The following is an 18,874-nucleotide window of genomic DNA, read 5'->3' as shown; positions in this document are numbered from 1 at the left end:
TACAGGATATAGGCTATTAATAAATCTTTAGACGCAGGTGGCGAGTGTTTGAATATGGACTCGAAAAACTTACTGTATGCGCAACACTTTTCCTATAAAGGGGTAACGAATGCCCTCTTGGGTAAGGAAATAATATACCCCTCCTTCTTCTTGTATACATGTAGCCCCATTCTTAGCGTATTTAATTTTCAGCGCTATATTCAAATATCTATCCACCTCACTATAAATTCTATACTATCTCATCCTTATGACTGGCATTCGCCTCATGAGCGTGTTCTCTTCATTGGCGGGTAGCTCGTCATTTTCCCCGGCGCTATATGATTATGCCCAGGACAGGTTGCTTATGGTCTGCCCGTGCCTATAGTCCAGATTTCCTCAAAAGTCGATCTTTCAGATCTAATCACTAAATGGGAACACTATCTTCATGATTGCATTCGAAGGTCCTTAATATGGAAGTTTGCGGGAATTGAGTTCTCGTGTGTACGAACAAGCAACCACGGGGTGGGTCATTTGGACTGCTCTAAAGCTTTTTAGGGGCCTCGAGGAGGAACTGCGTGAATCGCATATTCTTGCGGGTATTTTATCTTAGTGCTCAGAGTCAAGGATGGAGAGATTCAACATACCTCGCGCCTTGTACCTTGATTCCGGACTACAGCCAACTCATATAAACTTCTTGTGATATTAAATATCCCTGTAAATCACAGGATTCGGCAATAATTAAACTTAAAGTGCACGTGGTAGATTTCCCGGTGCACGGGTATCTGGACAGACTATACACGAGGGCCTGAGGTCTACCTGGCTCTGGATCGAAGGCTATGCACAGCCAGCGAGGCTTGGTTTAGATATAAGGCTTTATATAAAGAATGTAAGGTGGTTTGGGCTCGACTCCATAGTCGATTTGGTTCTGATGCTGATGTCAAATTTACTTTTAGAAGCAATATATGCCGTAATATGAATAGAGTAACTTAATATTTCAGTCCCCAGTTCCCATCCTAAGATATACATTTTTAATTTTAAGATATATAATTTAATCTTATATGAGAGATTAACATTTACAACAATTAAGCTTAGATAATGTTTGAAACTACCTTTTGCTAGATAATGGTCTATGCAGTGCGTAGAGCCAATTGACTAGATCGGTTGAGGTCGAATATGATATGCTCGGGATATCGACTCCTGAGTGATTTTCCCAGCCTGCAGACCGTTCCAATTAACAGTACCGTAGATTATATTAGTTTTGAGCAGTTTAATGTTGTATGTTGTTGCCATCCGGAGTCAGAAATTGAGATACATAAAATTGCTTTTAAGTCGCCACTCTCTAACTGATTTATTCTGAAAACTCAAAACCATACGCTATAATGACAGCACAATAGAATATGAGATGTAAACTACTACAGCTTTAATACGGCCCCGCATTTGTCAGAATGTACGTAATTTATCATTGTCATTGTATTGATAGAAGTGGCTAAATATCTTGCATGTTGGTGACTGCTCCGAATAGTCTGTTACCAGCAGATGATGTCCACACGTTTGTCCACGAGGAGGGGCATCAGCCCCTACAAGCCCCCCCATAGCCCCCTACACAAATACGGATACGCGATCAGGATTCTCGATTCAAGGTTCAGGGTCCATGGGAGGCGGGAGAGGTGGGCCGTACATACCTCCACCTTCCGGCGTCCGCTAGCACCTAACTGCTATATAGTCTAGGGGCGGGCTAGGATCTTCCCGGCATCCAGCTGCTAGAAACTTAGTGGGCGGTTTGGCGTTGATGGACGCTTTAAAAGTCGAACGGTACTTAGTTCCAAATCATTTGCACAGACATTATTGGTGTTTTTTCTAACACCGCATGTTAATTTTTTGCATAGATGATTCTAAGGCTCCCTAGCCCTAGCTAGTCCTAGGAAGTATTCTTAAATTTTTAATTCTCTCCAAAGGTAACTCTAATCTTTCAACTTCCCCCAATTCCCTATTCTGAACCATTCTAAAAGCCAAATTAGAGACCATGTAGAAAATAATATATATGGAGGACAGGTGGGCGAAGCTAAGAACATTCGTGGGAATGACACACTTATGTCAGATGTTGTTCAATTCGTAAAGCATTGAGCAACGCCCACTAATTTTCAAGCACCGAGCACCTATAAGACGCCTAGAAGCTGGGTACGGTAAGTAAAATTTGGCCCAAGTAAATAAAATATCGTGCATATTACCTAAGGTAAGGATTATTTAGCGTAGGAATTAGCCATGTATCAGCGCTACCACCATCGGTTACAATGGCTAAATCAACTGTTGCATTCTGCGGCACGGATGTTGGATCAGAATACAACGTTATGCAACTTATAGTGGCCGAATCAAAATGCACAATTTTCGGCACAGATGTTGGAATAGAATACAACCTTGTACAGGGATTGCGGTCGAATTAACATAGGCTTAATCAGCCACCTTTCACGGCTCAGATTTCGCGACAGAATACAATCTTTGGTTGATAGTAGCCGAATGGGCACATAATGAAACATATTTTTATTAACATGTCAAGAGACTCAGCGGAATTACCTAAGCACGACTTTCGTGTACGACTACTATGGAGGAATTTATGGGCTCGGTGCGTCGGCCTTTACGACGTCGCGAGATTTCACATGTTTTCTAGTAATATATATGATTTCTTTCTTATCCTACCACTAGCTCTCGGTAATTTCGCCAATAGCCAGCGGGACACTGAGGATCTTCCGGCCCCGGCGATGGGGTGTGGTGTGTCGATTCGGCCGAGGTGACCACCTTTATTGGATGTCCTCAATTCATACCCTCCATTTCTCAAGGATCACGCTTTGGATGACTACCTTCTCTCGTAGGAACGGAACAAGACGGCAGAAGGTTACGGACCAGCAGCCAGTTTAGCCAGGTGATCTGCTGCATCATTTCCAGCGTCATCGACGAGATGGTGGCTCATCGCAGTGCTCGGGGATCCATTAAAGACGGAGAGGGAAGCCCCGTGCTTTTAGTTCTGAAGCTGACCGCATGATGGCATCGATAAGCCGTTGTCCCGACTTATTGCTTGGATTCCTCATTGCTTGCGATGGTGATGTGCTGCCACAGAGGATTGCTCTTGCTTTGACTATGACTCTCCGTACATTGAGGTCTTTGATTCTATTAGATGACTTTACACTACATGTAAAGGATGATGGACTAAATATGCCGACCAGCTCTGCTGCCTAGATAGACCAGCATTCCATTGATCATAGGAAACTTCCAAAGAGCTATCACCTCCTGGTTTTGATCTAATATCACGACCACACTTTTAACGTGGCCCTCGCGGCCCGATGCAACGAGTAGATGAGCGTGCTATGGTTTGTGCATAAGGCTGCAGCTTTATTTTCCCCCTGATCCCGGTCTGGCTCGACATCTATTTGGATGGTTGTGGGGATTTTAGATGTACTTTGTGATTCAGGGGGTTGTGCAAGACGGTGGAAGCGTAGTCCATCTAGAGCAATATAAACCTTTATGGCTTATTTCACTTTTTATTACACCTATTACCTTCATTTACGTTCGAAATCAATGAATTCTTTATTGACTTTTCTAACGGTGATATAAATTTAGCTCAGTTTCCTCTATCGCAAAGCATGCATCTATCTTCTAACCCATTGTTCAACCCAAAGACCATCTTCTTTGTATAGCTCCGGTATGTTTTCTCTTCCGATTGTCTTGTTTGCCAGGGAAGTAGTCATTAATGAGTATCAATACGTCTTTAGTATGATGGATTGCCTAGTAAAAAATATCAGTATATATACTGATAAGTATGAACATTGTCAGTAATAATGGTGATTCTGAAGCTAGACCTGAATTTTGCAACAGAGCCAAAGTAGATTTAAAGTTGTAGGAGATTTATGCTGACCAATCAGTCTTGCAGAAAGCTACTAGCTACAATGGGAATCCATTGAGTTCTAAGTTAAAGCTCAACACTTCTATTATTGATGCTATTGAAGGCTCCTTTTATATCAAACGCCTTCAGCATGATTAATTTCATTTGGAGCCATGCACGGTTTAACGCATTAGCCAACTCCAGGAGTGCTAATCCAGTATTCTATACTTACCGTCACCAAATTGAGTATTCAACAGTGGTTTCTAGGTCTATATTCCAAGGAAATACCCTTCAATGACTACTTTGAGCTTTATCGACTTTTGCCAATGAATTTAGGGGTGAATTGGTCGGTATGAACCAGAGGTCGCAGAGTCAGGCTTTCAGGGTTTCTGGAGTATCGCTATGCTCTCTCGCTTCCACTACTGTAGATAAAGCCTCAAAGGACTTCTTTACAGACATACGGCTAACATTGCTTCTACGTCCGGGTTGAGATTTCTATTGCTCCAGACGTTGTGGTAGCTTTAGTAGGTTAGAATTTTCGGTGGATTTCCGGGTTTGTGATGGGTTCCAGATAACCTCATCAAATCGTATTATATTCCAAAGCTTCTACATTGAAAAATGAGGATTCAATAAACATTTTTCCTTTATTCTAGCTCTATGTTGTTTCTTCTATTCCTAGCATGAATAGGGGAAAGCTACTGTATGAGTTCCACAGTTTCATGAAGGAGGCTGTCTTCCAAATATATTCTTTTCTGTCTTTGTCTAGAATACTTTATAGAGAGTTAATTTTACCTTTTTAGTGATCCTTGTTATGCTTGAAGCTTCTTCTACTTATCCTTAAATAAGGTTTGTGATGCGGGGTTATGTTGTCCTTTCTTGGTATGGCTTCCTTGCTATTTCTCCCAGCCTTTAACTTGATCTTATTCTAACTTCAACTTTTGGGGAAACAATCGCTCGGAGTCGAGTGACAGTCTGGTTGTTAGCATGTGGTGGTGGTTGATTACATTGGTTGTGTAGGAGATGACTTTATCCTATCGATTGGATGGTGGGATGGGTGCCATTTAAGCGTGCACTAATCACCAAATCCTTCCCTAGATTGATCAATTTCATTATTTCCTGTGTTTTCATTTTCGTCCTGTATTAGTTGGAGGGACTATTCCAAGCAGGCTATCTATTTAATTAGTCAGATCTACGGTGGTCATAGTACAGGTCAATTTGAATTAGCGGGTGTTATAATTGGCTGGATGGTTGGCGTGTCCTATTGGTGCTTCGTTTTGATTCTCGTCCTTCCTCAGTCCTCCATTTCTCGATGGGCTTGCGTATACCTAGTTCTTCTCGGCTTTCTTTTCATGCTCCCGGACGTAGCTATCTGGTGGTCGAATAATGAGGATGGGTAAAAGAATGGGGCTAGTCCGACTGAATCGTTGCTAGTGCCGCGCTTAGGCCCATTCGGCGACTCTCAGCGGTACATCGACATTTCAGAATCTCGTAGGGTTAAAACATTCTGATTAAGAGCTGTGGTTCATATTATTCTTCGGTTGAAATATATATAGACATGAGGTCCTGCAGTACTTCTCGTGTTCTAACCCGTTTATCTGCGTCCAAACGAATCCCAAATCCTCGAGCTTTCAAGTCTCCATTCAAATTGACCTCGTCTTGCCAAAATTATTTTATTCCTACACCATCTACATTCCCATATACGGCCAGGAGTTTCTCATCAATGCCTCCCACAAGCTCTAATAATGATCTGAAAAGCCTTTTAACTCCAGTCTGCTCGCAGAATGTCGTAGATTTCTGGTTCGGACATTTCGCCAATGGTGAGGAGATGATCATGCCTAGTCAAAAGGCTTACACGCGCTGGTTCAGCAGAGATCCGGAATTCGACCGTGCCTGTGTGTGAGTAGAAATAAATTTATTTGCGAAATCTAGGTTCAGTCTGTTGGTTGGATATGTACTAATATGCGGAAAGTGAGCAATTCCATCCCACCTTGGAAGGTATTCGACAACGGAATCTATCAGCCGATGAGCTTCTAGAATTGACCAATCCGGCATCTTCTCTAGACTGGCTTGGAGTGATTCTTCTGCTGGACCAGATCACGCGGAATTGCTATCGGGGTTCGGAATCAGCAGTCGTGTTCAATGTCTTCGATCCTCTAGCCAGGGAAATTGCGCTTCGCGCAATCAGCCGCCGCGATGTGGTTGAGTCACCTGAAATAAAGTTCTATCTTGCCAGGAGAATGTGGTTTGGACTACCGCTTATGCACTCGGAGGATTTGAAAACCCACCAGGCTGCTCTACGATACTTTGAGTCCATGTCTCAAGAAGTTGAGGATTTGATTAATGACATAGGAGAATCGATCACGTTGGCTGAGGACGGTAAAAAGGCTCGTGCTATTTTTCAACAGCAGCCGGAGGCTGCAAGACAGTTGTTAGCCAATCAGGTCAGCTTTGAAAAGAAGCATCTGGTCATCATTGAAAAATTCGGACGCTATCCGCACAGAAATGCAGCCTTGGGTCGCGAGCCAACAGCAGCGGAAATTGAGTATCTAGAAAATGGAGGCGAAGTCTTTGGATAAAACGAAAATATGGTGTATTATACCGTGGATTATGCATAGCTATATGCATAAATTACCGGATTAATCGTTGATCATAAATATTATCTTTACGTGAAACACAGAGTATAATAAAACCAAAACCGAAGTCTCATCAATCTCCTGCAATGCTAATTCAATCGTACAGTTCATGACTGGCAAATGTTAGTTGTTCAGCTAACTTCATGTAACAACTGTCATGCTGACAGTGGACAAAGAAGCTTTGCCGAGAACCTCAGATGTGGCCAAGTCAGCCTTGAAATTGTTTGCAATCCATTTACAGTGATATGACCAAAAAATGAATATAGTATAAATTTTTTCTGCCCTTCGTCTATATTTACACCAATTTATGTCACATTGAACAAATAGACTTCTTGGGGTCTTACCCGTAGACAATGCAAAAAGTTCAAATATTATTATTATTGCTATGGAGAGAGCTCCTATACCCAATGCACTTTGCGATGCCATACTCAAACTTTGTCATCCTATTATACACAGCTCCATTGGCCAGTAAGGAATCGACACCGAACATGTATATAACGGAGCTCTGAAATCAATGTCAACCTCTTCCCCAATCAGTCGACAGGTGCCAACTTGTCGGTTAAGGAATGGAATACAATCCCCTTCATATCTAAAGTGAAGTAGTCATTTTTAACGCTTGCGGCAAGTCAAGCTGTAGTGTTTCACAGTCACTTCCTCCTGTGTAGTGCTTCTTGATGAGAGAATAATCTTTTGGGAGAACAATTGCCCCGTACTTTTCTGTTAAGTTCCACCTCATCAAAATCTAGTAATTTAGTGGTGTCAAAAATTGGCTGCCCGCTGTTGCAACAGTGGTCTCGAAGAACGAGAAATTTCTAACATGATACCGGTTTAGCTGAGCGCTGTTACCAGTAACCCGGTCTCGATAACAACGTCACCTTCGTTAATTGCACCTAAATTAATTGATACGTCCTTTTGATCATTGTGTACACAATACTTGGCTAAGCTGTACATGTACGCGTTTCTGGTTCCGTAGTTGGGCCGTGATGGGAGTCCAACGACAGCGATGGTAGAGCAGAGTAGATCAAATCACAGGGGAAGTCCATTTTCAAGTTCCATGATACCACAGTCCTGCGTTTAGTAGTCACATGCCAGTTCTAAGATGTTGGGTTATTCAATAATCTATCATTCTGCACCAAAATGCCGTATATGTACCCTTTGGTTGGAGGCATTGTCTGTGATACGTCTCGAAAGAGACATCGTACTGTTTCAGAACCCATGATGTCATATGGCAGAGTTGCTACTAGGACCTTAAGGCCGTGAAGCCTTCCGTCAGCTGGATTGCACAGGTTGTCCTTACTCTGATCGTCCCAAAAGAGCTGAGTGCCGTGCTTCTAACATGCGGAAAGTTTTTGAAGTTCTCTCTTGTAGGTTAGAGAAGTTCTGGTGATATGTTGGTGAATCATATGACAAGCACAGTTGCTTCGTTTCAGACCGACCACTGCCATTAGAAAGAGTGCACAGGATGTATTTTGCCGTACAGCCAGTACCAGCGCCGATCTCTATGGTGCACATACGCGGGCATTTAGCTACATATATCTTTTTGGAAATAATTATCCCACTGGTCAGAACAAGGTCGATACTAGTTTCTCCGTAACAGTCTAATATAACGTCGCCTTTGAATAGGAATTGTAAAGAGTCATAGTGACTGCGAATAAGTGGTAGGTTGTTATGCCCGGTGTGCATGAGCTGGTGTCCTTGGCTATTGCCTGAAAATCTCTTAAAAGTAGCATGGGAATGCTCCTCATCAAGAATTAGTACTTTCTACATTTCACGACAAAATGGGAAGGCAGCCTTTTTGACATCGTTTGCCGGTGATGTCGTGCCCATTCTGTGTGTATGTAAATATGTAGTTCAACATTATCCACATTAGCATAGTCCAATACCTGAAGGGGTTGGCCAGGAAATTTGTACAGCACAAGATTTAGGCCGTGGTAATATTCCAGTAGATTTGAACCCGGCTACACTCGAGTACAATGAGAAGATAGTTGTGCTGGACTGTGTCGGTTGGCGCCTATATTGGTTGAATAAATGTGGTTTAAGTCTATATTGATAGTTGGATCATACAGGGATGACTACATATGTTCCGTTATTGATCGTGTCAATAGTTCCATCTTAATACATGTATATAACGAGTCATTGAGTATGTGGGAGTATGACAGTCCTGTGCGGAGTTATGTGATAGTTAAACCCAAGTTGTCAAACTGAAAATTTTGTTAGAGTCGAAGGACATGCAAGGTACACCAAGTACATGTACCCTACATGTAGTCATTCCGGTCCGGGACGTTGCCAGACGCTGAAAGTATGATCAAGGCTAGGTGCTTACATACTAGTCTGTCCGTATGGATTCGAAATATAAGAAATTGTCTTGTAGTTTTTAGAAGACATACAAAAGATCAATTCGCCTGTATCTAGAAAAAAGGAAAAGAGCAAAAAGAAAGCATCAAGGATATAAAACGAGAAATTTTCAGTTAGCAGCTCAAGTGACCTGCGCGCTGTCCCCCAGTAAATCGAGTTGTCTTCAATGGCAGGTTTGGTTGAAAGTGAAAAGTCAAATAAGTAGAAGAGAAAAAGAACAAAATCAAAGCCATTAAGTTTGGTGGTGTTTTCGACTTTGATCTTGCTTATACGTCGTTTAACGTAAAGGAAGTGGACAATGACAAGAAAGAAAATCCGTAGTATGTGCAACCCCAAGGCTGACGCAAATAGTGAAGCAAAAAGTATGGAGGGCGTATAAGGAATCCCAAAACATGCTGCCATGAAACTGAAGAAGACAATACAGAGGCGTACAGACAATAACATCATAGCCGAACCAGACGAGAATCCCCTTCCACCTCCAAGGTACAGAATGAAGTGGAAAGTGGACAAAGTGAAGTAAGTGAACAAGAGGAAAGACAACGATGCAAAACATTAGGTAAAGGTCGAAAAAGGAAAGGTCGTGGTAGATAGAAGTCACATCAGGTCAGAAATGTCGATCCAAGATGACAAAGTATAACAAAGAACGAGCAGACACTCTCGCTTCACCATACGTCGAATAGCGACAATATCCGGTCAGACTATATATGTTCTCATTACATAATCGCAAATGGCCAATCGACAAATGTTTCGTGTACCGTCTCGATCTTTGTACATGGGGATTCCGATTACGAGTGTCGGTGTGCAAAGAAATATTAGCGGCTTAGAGGCGGTAGAGCATTCCGAATTGTGTCAAATCAAAGAAATAGTGTATCGTACAGAATCGCAGGCATGTTGCTTTTGTGCTGGTCACAATCATAGATACGAGGGTACCGTCTGATGAAAACACAGAATAGGAGGCCTGAATTACCAGGCCCAAACCTTGAGCTGCAAGAATATCAGTCCTGCCCTTGAATATGGACGGATTAGTACTTACCAAAGAGTCCCACGAGCCAGTGCACAAGCTAATACCATCATTGCTAACACCAAGACAGCTCACTCTGTTTTCGTGACCGCTCAAGGATCCAACCTTGTCACCACGGAGAACATCCCAGACCTAGTAAAGTTAGTTAATTCCCAAAGAATATAACTATAGAGTTCCTATACCTTGCACTCGAAATCGTCATAACCAGCGAAAAGCAGACGTCCAGAAACGGAGAATGCGACCGAGGTAATTCCGCAAAGAACTTGGTCGCTCTGCATATGAAATCAGTATTGCGCAATGAATCAAGTTTCGAGTGAGAGGCATACCTGATACGTGTTGAGTTCACGGTCGGCACGGATATCAAATAGTCGACAGGAGGTGTCGTCTGATCCAGTACCGAAAGCGTTGCCATCTGGGAAGAACTGGATTGCGTTGATATCAGACTCGTGGCCGGCAAAAGTCTGGACAGCCTTTCCGGTACGGATATCCCAGAGCTTGGCAAAGGCGTCGCAAGCACCGGACACGAAGACGTTTTGGTTGGTCGGGTTTATGCTAATCGACATGACGTCGCCGAGGTGGTCGGCAAATTCGGTGACTTTCGACCCCGACTCGATATCCCATAGCATACAAGTCATGTCTCCCGAAGAGGTGATAATGCGGCGGTCGTTGATGAAGCGGCAGCATGAAAGGTAGCCAGAGTGTCCAGACAGCTCCCGCGCCACGCGAGTCGGGCCTTCTCGAGCGGACAGGTTGTAGATGGAGCAGATGTTGTCGAGACCACCACAAGCGACGTAGTTCCCGCTTGGAGCGTAAGCGCAAGTCATAACCCATGATGAACGTAGAGGAATGGCGTGGACTTTATTCGTGGTGTAGGCGTCCCAAATGATCAGCTTGCCGTCTTGCGAGGCGGACACGAGATGTCGTCGGTCTGTGGACCAGTGCATAGCGTAGATTTTGGCCAAATGGCCCTTCAATGTCCGTCGCGGGCGCATTCCAATGCGAGGAAGAGCGTCAGTGTTGTTCATTGCCACTTGCTGCACTACACGAGGCGAGTTAGCCCGATCCATTTGAGAGAGTAGCAACGGCTACAGCTCAACGGCGACCGCAGCCGAGTCAGGAGGCTGGATGACGATATCATCGGCATCGTCACCACGCCACCATCATCACCACGACGGCAAAAGAGAATCCGACACTTACAAGTTGTGTCTGCCAGCTCATCCTTCCTGCGCTTGATTTTGTCTTTCAGACCCTCAGCCTCGCGTCTGGCCGCAGTGATTTTGGCCTGCATCTGCTCGCCGCTCATATCGGCCGCCATGGTGGACTAGGGGTAACGGAGGATCAATTGAAGCACAGAAGGCGATAAATCGGACTCTTGGAGCCCTCTCCGAACAAACAGCGTCGAACAGGCGGCAGGGGAAGGGCGAGGAGAGTGTGGAGTTGGGATGGGAAGCGGAAGCGACCGAGTGAGGACAAGGCGCAGAGGGAAGTCGGGGGAAGCGCAGGAGAGGTGAGTGCTTAGTGAGCAGGGGCGGGCCAATCAGGGGGCCGCTGGACGGATGGCAGAATACCCGGACAGCCAATACAAGAATGCAGCCTGGAGCTGAGTAGGTATGCGACTATGCGTATGCTGTTATGGAATACGAAGAATATTAGCAGCAGTCGAGAGGGCGCCGATCGATGAAGCGCGGTGAGAGAGCGCTGTGTAGAGTGTGTAAGTGCAGTGAGTGAGTCGGGGGCAGGAAGAGGAGACGTGTACGGATACACCGCAGAAGAGGATAATAATAAAAATAATAATGGGGCGCAAAGCGAGCCTCTAGTCTGGCCTTGTAGTGCTGGGCTAGTGGCCGAATATACCATTACTATTACCAGGTGGTAATAAGTCTATAACTATTCTATAATAACAGCGAATGGTTAACAATCGTAATCATCACACGTACATCCTACCACATTTACAACTAAACAAGAATAATTAAATAGTACTAAATAGCTACTACTGTATATCCAAGAAAAGGGGCCCCGTGACCGCAGTCTCGTCATATTATGAGGACGTATTTCTCGCACGGCAATCGCCAGCGGGGCGCCAGTGGTCTGTGGGAAGATGCACGGTGGGTAGTGTAGCGAGCACTATCCCGTAACAGGCCTAGACCTTTCCGGCAGACCACTCATGACAGCGAGTTCTGCATCCGCTGGAGACGCTATTGCTTGCTAAGCCAGTGGCAGCCGCTCTAACTTACCTCCTTAGGCTTAGTGTGGCCCTAGGCTATCGATGGTAGTCTAGAGTATGCCTTAGCCTCCGACTAACTATGTAACTTAGTTAGTATGAGGCCACTGTAACCTGCGAAAATTCATGCAGTCTTCTGGAAGACTCGTGCATATCTAGTCAGTTATCGTTCGGACAGTTTGCTGGAAGCGTAGATATACTGATTGACTATGTATATCAGGACGATGTCTTTGATATCACGTGTTGCTGCAGAACAGGAGCAGAGCTGGCCAAAGCGTGCTAGCTGCCGGCCCACAAAAGCAGCTTGAATACTCTATATACTAATTCTTCCTGCTGGATAGTACCTTATAGTTAGTTCTCAGTAACATACATTATGGGTATATCATGCATGCTATAGCACATAAAATAAATATTAAATTTAAATCGCACATCAACAATAGGTAATAATATTAAATAGGCATGCCATTCAGATCAGAGTCCGTCCATGCATGTAATATCATTAATAATCCATCAAAGGAGTCAGCCGGTTCTCCGCAATGATTTCATCTGCACGCGCTGATTGGACCACCGGTACCACGGGCCCGCCTCTCCGCCTCTCTCTACCTGTACTCAGATCAAGTCTACTGTCTGACAGCAGAAGGTAACCAGATGCATTTAAGATTATGACTTCCAACACACCTTCCTTCTCTAATATTGACCTGTAGATATTACCTGTGGGAACCTCTGCTAATTCATCTCATGAATAGTCATGTTATCAAATCGTCATCGGCGCAGGTGAGCAATACAGTAATACCAACCGCTCGCATACATGGTTCCGAGAAGGTGTATTGAATAAGGCTGAACATCAGCTTCTAAGATCTGGAGTCAATTGATTTGATACTTGACGACAGATACTCTATTATTATAGATCTAGAATATTGGTCAACACCTGCAGGCTATTAATAAACAGCGTCAAGCACGCCTACTGAAACGCGCAGATGTCAATCATTCGAGCCGATGCCTGATCGCCAACCAAACACACACCAAACAACAAACAGGTTTGCACGAAATCATGGAAGCAGATCAAGATAAAAAAAGAAGCCGATGTGATAGGTGTCGAGGGCAGAGTGAAGACCAGCCAGATGCAGCCGATTAGCGCCGGTTTCTAATCATAGCCCGGGCACATTCAGCGCGCACCAATCAGGTTGCGTGTAGCCTGCAGAGCTATTATTATTCTCCTAGCCTCTGTCCTCTCGTACTCTTCGATCAGATATCTGGCTTAACACCAAATGAGTTGGACCGTGAAAAATGGCTTGCAGTATGTTTCTAATTTTGAGGACTTGTTTCAACTCATCAGGCGTTTATGAGATGTGGAGATATCTGTACGGCCTGTCGGGTGACTGCCGATCCATAGCAGCTGTCCAGGATTCATCACTGAAAATGCTACCGATTACATACTCGATTACATACATAAACAGGTGGACGGTGCTGGAATGAGAATTGGCTTTGGTCACGAATCAGCTGAACGCAGTTGACCAAGTGGAGGGAGGAGATGATGAGACGTACATGGTTTATTGTAGATCGACAGTATAAATATTGAATTGCAATATGGCGCATCTAATATTGACTATGTCCTATGGCAGAATCACTATATGCGAAATCAATAGTCAATTGAGTATATGTCGTGTGCTATGCAGGTGGAGTGAAGACGAGTAGGGTTGCCGAGATACCCCCGGTGGCGATGACAGTTTTTTCTTCGCTTTTCTCTCCTTTTTCCTTTGTCTAATTAGTGGTAGATGATAATGAACAATTGGAGGATAACAGATAAATATAAATGCACACTCTTCAATCGTCCACCATAGTATGAATAGAAATAGGAATAAATAGGGATATGCAGCTAAGGCTGCTCCAGGCCAAGCCAGCCCGCTCACTGGATGTAACAGCGTCTGCTGATATTACTTATTATTCCCATTATTATGCCCGAAATAATAATATACCCAGCCGTCCCCGCCTGCGTCAGTATCAATTTCACGCCTTTACAATCATCACCTTCGTGTATAATCGTTATTGTCCCTAATATTAAGCAAAGCTGTGCAAAAACCACTCTTGTTGTTATTGTTGTTATTGTCCCGAGCAGAGCCAGAGCGGGTGCATTTTTCCATCGCTTTCGCCGAGCCCGGCCTGCTTACTCTTATTCCTAACCTTCGCGCCCCAACCTAACTTACCCTGCTTCTCGCTGCGACTGTAAATTTCACCCTCCTCGCCACCCCATCAACCATTCCCTACCACACGACTTGCTTCTTAATGATTTATCACCTTTCCATTCCTTCGTCTTCGCCATAGCGCATCGCTCTGCAATCGCCGTCGTTCGCGTGTTTGCCGGTCGCTCAGGGGCGGTATTACCTTCGACGTGGCTAACCTTGGGAGACGACCCGATTTCATCCCAAACCCCCATCCCGCCACTCCTTTTCCATATTCTTACCCCATCACGATCATCGGTTTGCGGTCAACACGCATCGCTGACTGCGTTTTCTTTGCGTTATTATTGTCATCATCTACTTGTTATTATTTTTTACGTCGTTCATACAAAGTGTGCCACCATGAGAGAAGTCAACTTCAGCATCCCCAATGTGAATAAGGCATCTGTCAACATCACAACAACCCTCTACGACCGACGAGCGCTCGACTGCACCTCGACCCTACCGCTAATAAATTCTCTCAACCACCTAGCCTACCTGACCACCTCGTCCGCGCGGATTCGAGACATCTTGACCGTCGATGGCGGCATTGAGCGATTAGTATGCATCCTGAAGGAGGGCCGGAGTAAGGACCTGATGGAGATGTGGAAATGGAGTCTGGCCTTTCAATGCGTCGTCAACATCGGAGTGCGTGGCTCTGAGGCCGTGCGGACTCGTGTCGTCGAGGCCGACATGGTCCCTGTCATTGCAACCATCCTCGATAATTACGTCCAGGTCGTCGACAAGGTGCGCGCGCGTGCCGATGCGGAACGGTCGGCGGCTGCATCCAGACATCTAATTCCTCCACCCCATCTCCGAGATCAGGCAGGCCTGACCTCGTCATCTTCAATATTTGAGCGCTCCGCCGCAATGGACCAGCGGCCATCGCGTCGACAGGCCCCTCCGCCGTCGATCGAGATTCCCCAGCCCTACAGCCACGATCATCCGCACCATCATCACCATCACCACCATCATCACCGCCACCACCGCCATCACCACGATCCACACAATCAACACAACGATGATGATTCAAATGATATGGACACTGCGCCTTCACCTTCACCCCAGCCCCAAATGGTTTTAACGTCTCCTCCCGAACGAACAACTTTCGGCCGCGATGTCCACAACCCACGATACCATGACCTCCGGTATCAACAAGCCTCCCCCGGCATCCGACCGATGCAACCTTTGGCTACTGCTGTTCCCACCATGGATGCTGTCGATGGCTTCGGTTTGCGGCCGGTTCAAGATGGTCTTCGTCTGCCCAGCATGCAGGTCTCCACCCCACGAACGGCTGGCATCACATCCCAACCCGAATCACCCACAACACCAGGAGGACCCTCGCAACCCCGCAGTGTATCTACCATTCGACTAGTGCGGCCTGCCCTGCATCATACCCAATCTGGCTCGGGGGATTCTGACGATGCTAATGGAGAAGACTCACCCATGGTAGATGAAGGCCAATCGGATGATGTGGATGAACCCATTGTCGGCGTCCAAAATGGCATGGAAATCGACGATGTAGGCGATGGCGAGTCGCTGCTGGATGATACAGAATCTCGTGGCTTGGCAATGTCGGATCCATCCCGAACTCAAGATACTGAAACCTTCAACATTACACACCGCTCCGCTGTCGATGGCAGCATTGTCAATACAACTAACCCTCAAGCGCCAGGCACATTAGGCTTCTCGCCGACGAATGCTCCAGCGAATACAAACTCTCCTACGTTGAACCCAAGTCCGTTTTCGGCTTTTCTTCGAAATCACAACTCACCACAAGGCGTCCTGACTGCAATGCCCCGTGATGAGGATGTCCTTATGGCTCTTCAGCTTCTTGCATACGTTTCGAAGTATTGTGAGCTTCGGACTTATTTCCAAGAATCCCATCTAGTACCTAAACTCAAGATAGGACACGAATTGAGTTTATTGGATGATCCCACGGGTTCTAGTATGCCAACGGAGGAAATAACCGAGGAGGAGGAGGAAGAATACATCCGCCCCGATGACTACAACCTCTTCCCTCTGGTTGAAAAGTTCACCGTCAGACACCACTCAAAGGACATGCAGTACTGGGCGTGTGTAGTCATGCGAAATCTCTGTCGCAAGGACGAATCCAAGGGAGGAATTCGTCAATGTGCATTTTGGGAGTGCAACAAATGGGAGAAATACCAACGGCAATTCGCAAAGTGTCGTCGCTGCCGTCGAACCAAGTACTGCAGTAAAGAATGCCAGAAAGCTGCTTGGGTGTACCATCGACACTGGTGCCACAGCACGCCATGATAATTTCCAATCTACTCCTGCAGTCCACAACAATGAGTTGAGTTTCATAATGCATTTGGCTCCCGCCTCCCGAGGTCCGCATAGCGTTGTCCTTTTCTTTCATCCTTTCATTCATCCTTTCATTCCGTCTTGCACCCTGTTACATGGCATTCGGTACTCAAAAGGTCATCTGCACATTCTCCTGACGAGTACCAGGCGGCGTTCATACTCCATCTCAAAGATACCTTGTTTCTGCACTACTGATGCATCTCATATCCAGTAACGGTTTCTGGAGGGCTCTTTTACAATTTCTTGCATTTGATTTTGCGTGTTTTTGCATTGTTTGAGTTGACGACATATCTGCCATTTCATTGCACTTATCATTGAACTGATGTACGAATCGACATTTTGTGTTTAGTCTTGATCATTCTGGTTTTGTTTAATATTGTTTATGTAGGCATCGACGATGCCAGTCCAGTTCAAGACATGCTTAATGTCCTGCTATGTCCATGCTCATCATAGGGGAGTCATACACAATCGTCAATACGATAATCCCATCTTACAAACAAGCTCCTATAAAACGAAATCATCTAATACTTTAAATCCCAAGCCCGTACTTAGCTAGACCGTAACCTTCTCCCTCTCACCATACGTCGCCGTCAACCGCATATTCAAATACTCCTGCGCCGTCATCGTCCTCTTCTCCCCAAACGAACCCGCTCCACCTCCAAACCCAACCTTGCCTTCCTCAACCCTCTTCTCCGCAGCTGCCACCAACGGACTCGGCACCGCAGGGACAAGATTCGTGCTATCCACCGGATGACAGAAGAATACCACACTATACCTATCCTCATCCTCTTTCACCTCCGATGACGACGGATGCGGAAACACCACCCTGTGCACCGTCGACTTGAGCAGCCCGTTCGTCCAGAAACTCAGCATGTCGCCGATATTAATCAATATGGGCGGGAACCCTCCTTTCTCCTCGTCCTTGTCGTTGGTTTGAGGCTGGCCAGGCCAGACAGGCACAGGCGCCCATGTACCCTCTGACGTGAGGATCTCAAGACCCGGTTGTCCGGGACGTTGGAAAAGCAACGTTATGCTTCCGTAGTCCGAGTGGGCACCGGCGCGCACATCGATGTCGTGCTGGTAGCTCGATGACACCGGGGAGGTGAGCGAGGGGTAGTACAGGAAGCGGAGAACGCAGCCTGTTGGGCCAGTGGAGGGGTCGTGGCGGGTGACGAAGTAGTCGGAATCGATCTAGAGTTGTCAGTGATGGCAAACAATGAAAGGGAGGGGGAGGACCTCTAGGCCCAATGCAAGTAGTCGTAGCACTGCGGCGCAGGTCTTGTTGCAGAGTGTGGCGAAGTGCGCGATCTCGGGCTCGTCGTCGGCGAGGGCTGGTGGAAGTGGTTGTTGCAGTTTCCCGTCTTTGAATTCGCCTAGATTCAATGCTCTGTGATGGTTACTATTGCCTTGCGCATGTTCATGAAGAGGAGCGAGTACTCTTTGAAATCCCCGGTCTGTGGCCCGTCAGTACATATAAAAAGTGTAATATGTAGAGTTGATACTGGCATACCCGTTGATGCTCCGGGTCCAGAATCTCAGAATGCATTCCTGACCACCCTCGATTCTATCACAGTTCAGCAATAATCCCCTCTCCTATGGCTGGTAGGTACCATACATCAGTGCGTATCCGGCATTTCTCCTTCTCCTCACTCGGCAGCGCAAAGAACTTCTTGGACTAGCTCAACCATCAGCATGATCCCGACAAATTGATATTGACTAGGCAGAATACAAGATCAAAAGTTGAGTCCACCTCCTTCGCCGAAAATCCACTGCCCTGGGAATGCACATAAAAAAACCCGTATTTCACCGCCGCCGCAAGCATTTCTCGACCCGTCGCGGCGTCGGTTGGGTCAGAGATGTTGATGATTGGGAGTTGGATTGGGGTGGAGGATGCCATTGTTTTCGTTCTCTTTACTTTACCACTCTTTCTGTGCGTGTATTGGGAGTCTTAAAGAGAGGTAGAGGAAAGAATTGAGCATTTGGTTAAATATGATCTGGTTCTGTCTTTATCAGTGGAATGCGGGGGGTGGGTAGATTAGATGCGGTGGAGTAAATACCCTCTTAGTGACGTTCCGGATTCGTTCGATTTCTGCTTATCTTGAGCTAATTAAATGCTCTTACATATGTACCTGTCGAGACATACTTTTATGTAATCGTGATTGTGATCAGTTGTCGGAATGGGCCGATCCGATGGCAATTGCTATCACCCGGTTTAAAGTAGCCCACATATCAATGATCAAATTACTT

At 45.7% G+C, this 18,874-nt stretch overlaps 5 protein-coding genes across 5 annotated transcripts; 2 read left to right on the top strand and 3 right to left on the bottom strand.

The window, feature by feature from the left end:
* Window positions 1–5,573: 5,573 nt before the first annotated feature.
* BGW36DRAFT_296761 (uncharacterized protein) lies at window positions 5,574–6,429 on the top strand (the record flags this gene model as incomplete). The annotated part of the gene is made up of 2 exons (XM_046211308.1): window positions 5,574–5,749; window positions 5,823–6,429. The coding sequence occupies 2 exons, from the start codon at window positions 5,574–5,576 to the stop codon at window positions 6,427–6,429; spliced, it is 783 nt and encodes a 260-aa protein (XP_046071148.1).
* A 2,319-nt stretch (window positions 6,430–8,748) lies between these two features.
* BGW36DRAFT_183103 (uncharacterized protein) lies at window positions 8,749–9,608 on the bottom strand. Its single transcript, XM_046209733.1, has one exon. The coding sequence runs from the start codon at window positions 9,286–9,288 to the stop codon at window positions 8,806–8,808; it is 483 nt and encodes a 160-aa protein (XP_046071147.1). The 5' UTR covers window positions 9,289–9,608; the 3' UTR covers window positions 8,749–8,805.
* Window positions 9,609–9,791: 183 nt separating this feature from the next.
* Window positions 9,792–11,277, bottom strand: BGW36DRAFT_183083 (G protein complex beta subunit SfaD). The gene is made up of 5 exons (XM_046209732.1): window positions 11,060–11,277; window positions 10,189–10,901; window positions 10,045–10,134; window positions 9,875–9,994; window positions 9,792–9,825 (listed from the first exon to the last, which is right to left on the bottom strand). Exons 1-5 carry the CDS (start codon window positions 11,175–11,177, stop codon window positions 9,805–9,807), a joined length of 1,062 nt encoding a protein of 353 aa, XP_046071146.1. The 5' UTR covers window positions 11,178–11,277; the 3' UTR covers window positions 9,792–9,804.
* A 3,385-nt stretch (window positions 11,278–14,662) lies between these two features.
* Window positions 14,663–16,822, top strand: BGW36DRAFT_397845 (putative MYND domain protein; the record flags this gene model as incomplete). The annotated part of the gene is made up of 3 exons (XM_046218338.1): window positions 14,663–16,374; window positions 16,418–16,601; window positions 16,775–16,822. The coding sequence occupies 3 exons, from the start codon at window positions 14,663–14,665 to the stop codon at window positions 16,820–16,822; spliced, it is 1,944 nt and encodes a 647-aa protein (XP_046071145.1).
* Window positions 16,823–17,179: 357 nt separating this feature from the next.
* Window positions 17,180–18,524, bottom strand: BGW36DRAFT_297535 (putative oxidoreductase; the record flags this gene model as incomplete). Its single annotated transcript, XM_046211364.1, has 5 exons — window positions 17,180–17,818; window positions 17,864–18,065; window positions 18,130–18,191; window positions 18,243–18,302; window positions 18,357–18,524. The coding sequence occupies 5 exons, from the start codon at window positions 18,522–18,524 to the stop codon at window positions 17,180–17,182; spliced, it is 1,131 nt and encodes a 376-aa protein (XP_046071144.1).
* Window positions 18,525–18,874: the final 350 nt, after the last annotated feature.

The sequence above is a fragment of the Talaromyces proteolyticus genome (genome assembly GCF_021365285.1).
Source record: "Talaromyces proteolyticus strain PMI_201 chromosome Unknown BGW36scaffold_7, whole genome shotgun sequence".
NCBI lineage: Eukaryota > Fungi > Ascomycota > Eurotiomycetes > Eurotiales > Trichocomaceae > Talaromyces > Talaromyces proteolyticus.
Note: the sequence above shows the minus strand (reverse complement) of the source record. Positions and strands in the feature narration are given on the sequence as shown.

What these genes read in the sequence shown, in the direction of transcription:
- BGW36DRAFT_183103 (XM_046209733.1), bottom strand. Translation starts at nt 9,288, where the DNA reads ATGATGTTATTGTCTGTACGCCTCTGTATTGTCTTCTTCAGTTTCATG.
- BGW36DRAFT_183083 (XM_046209732.1), bottom strand. Translation starts at nt 11,177, where the DNA reads ATGGCGGCCGATATGAGCGGCGAGCAGATGCAGGCCAAAATCACTGCG. An exon ending in GTGAACTCAACACGTATCAG is followed by an intron (nt 10,135 to 10,188) that starts GTATGCCTCTCA and finishes TTTCATATGCAG; the next exon opens with AGCGACCAAGTTCTTTGCGG. An exon ending in ATGACGATTTCGAGTGCAAG is followed by an intron (nt 9,995 to 10,044) that starts GTATAGGAACTC and finishes TAACTTTACTAG; the next exon opens with GTCTGGGATGTTCTCCGTGG.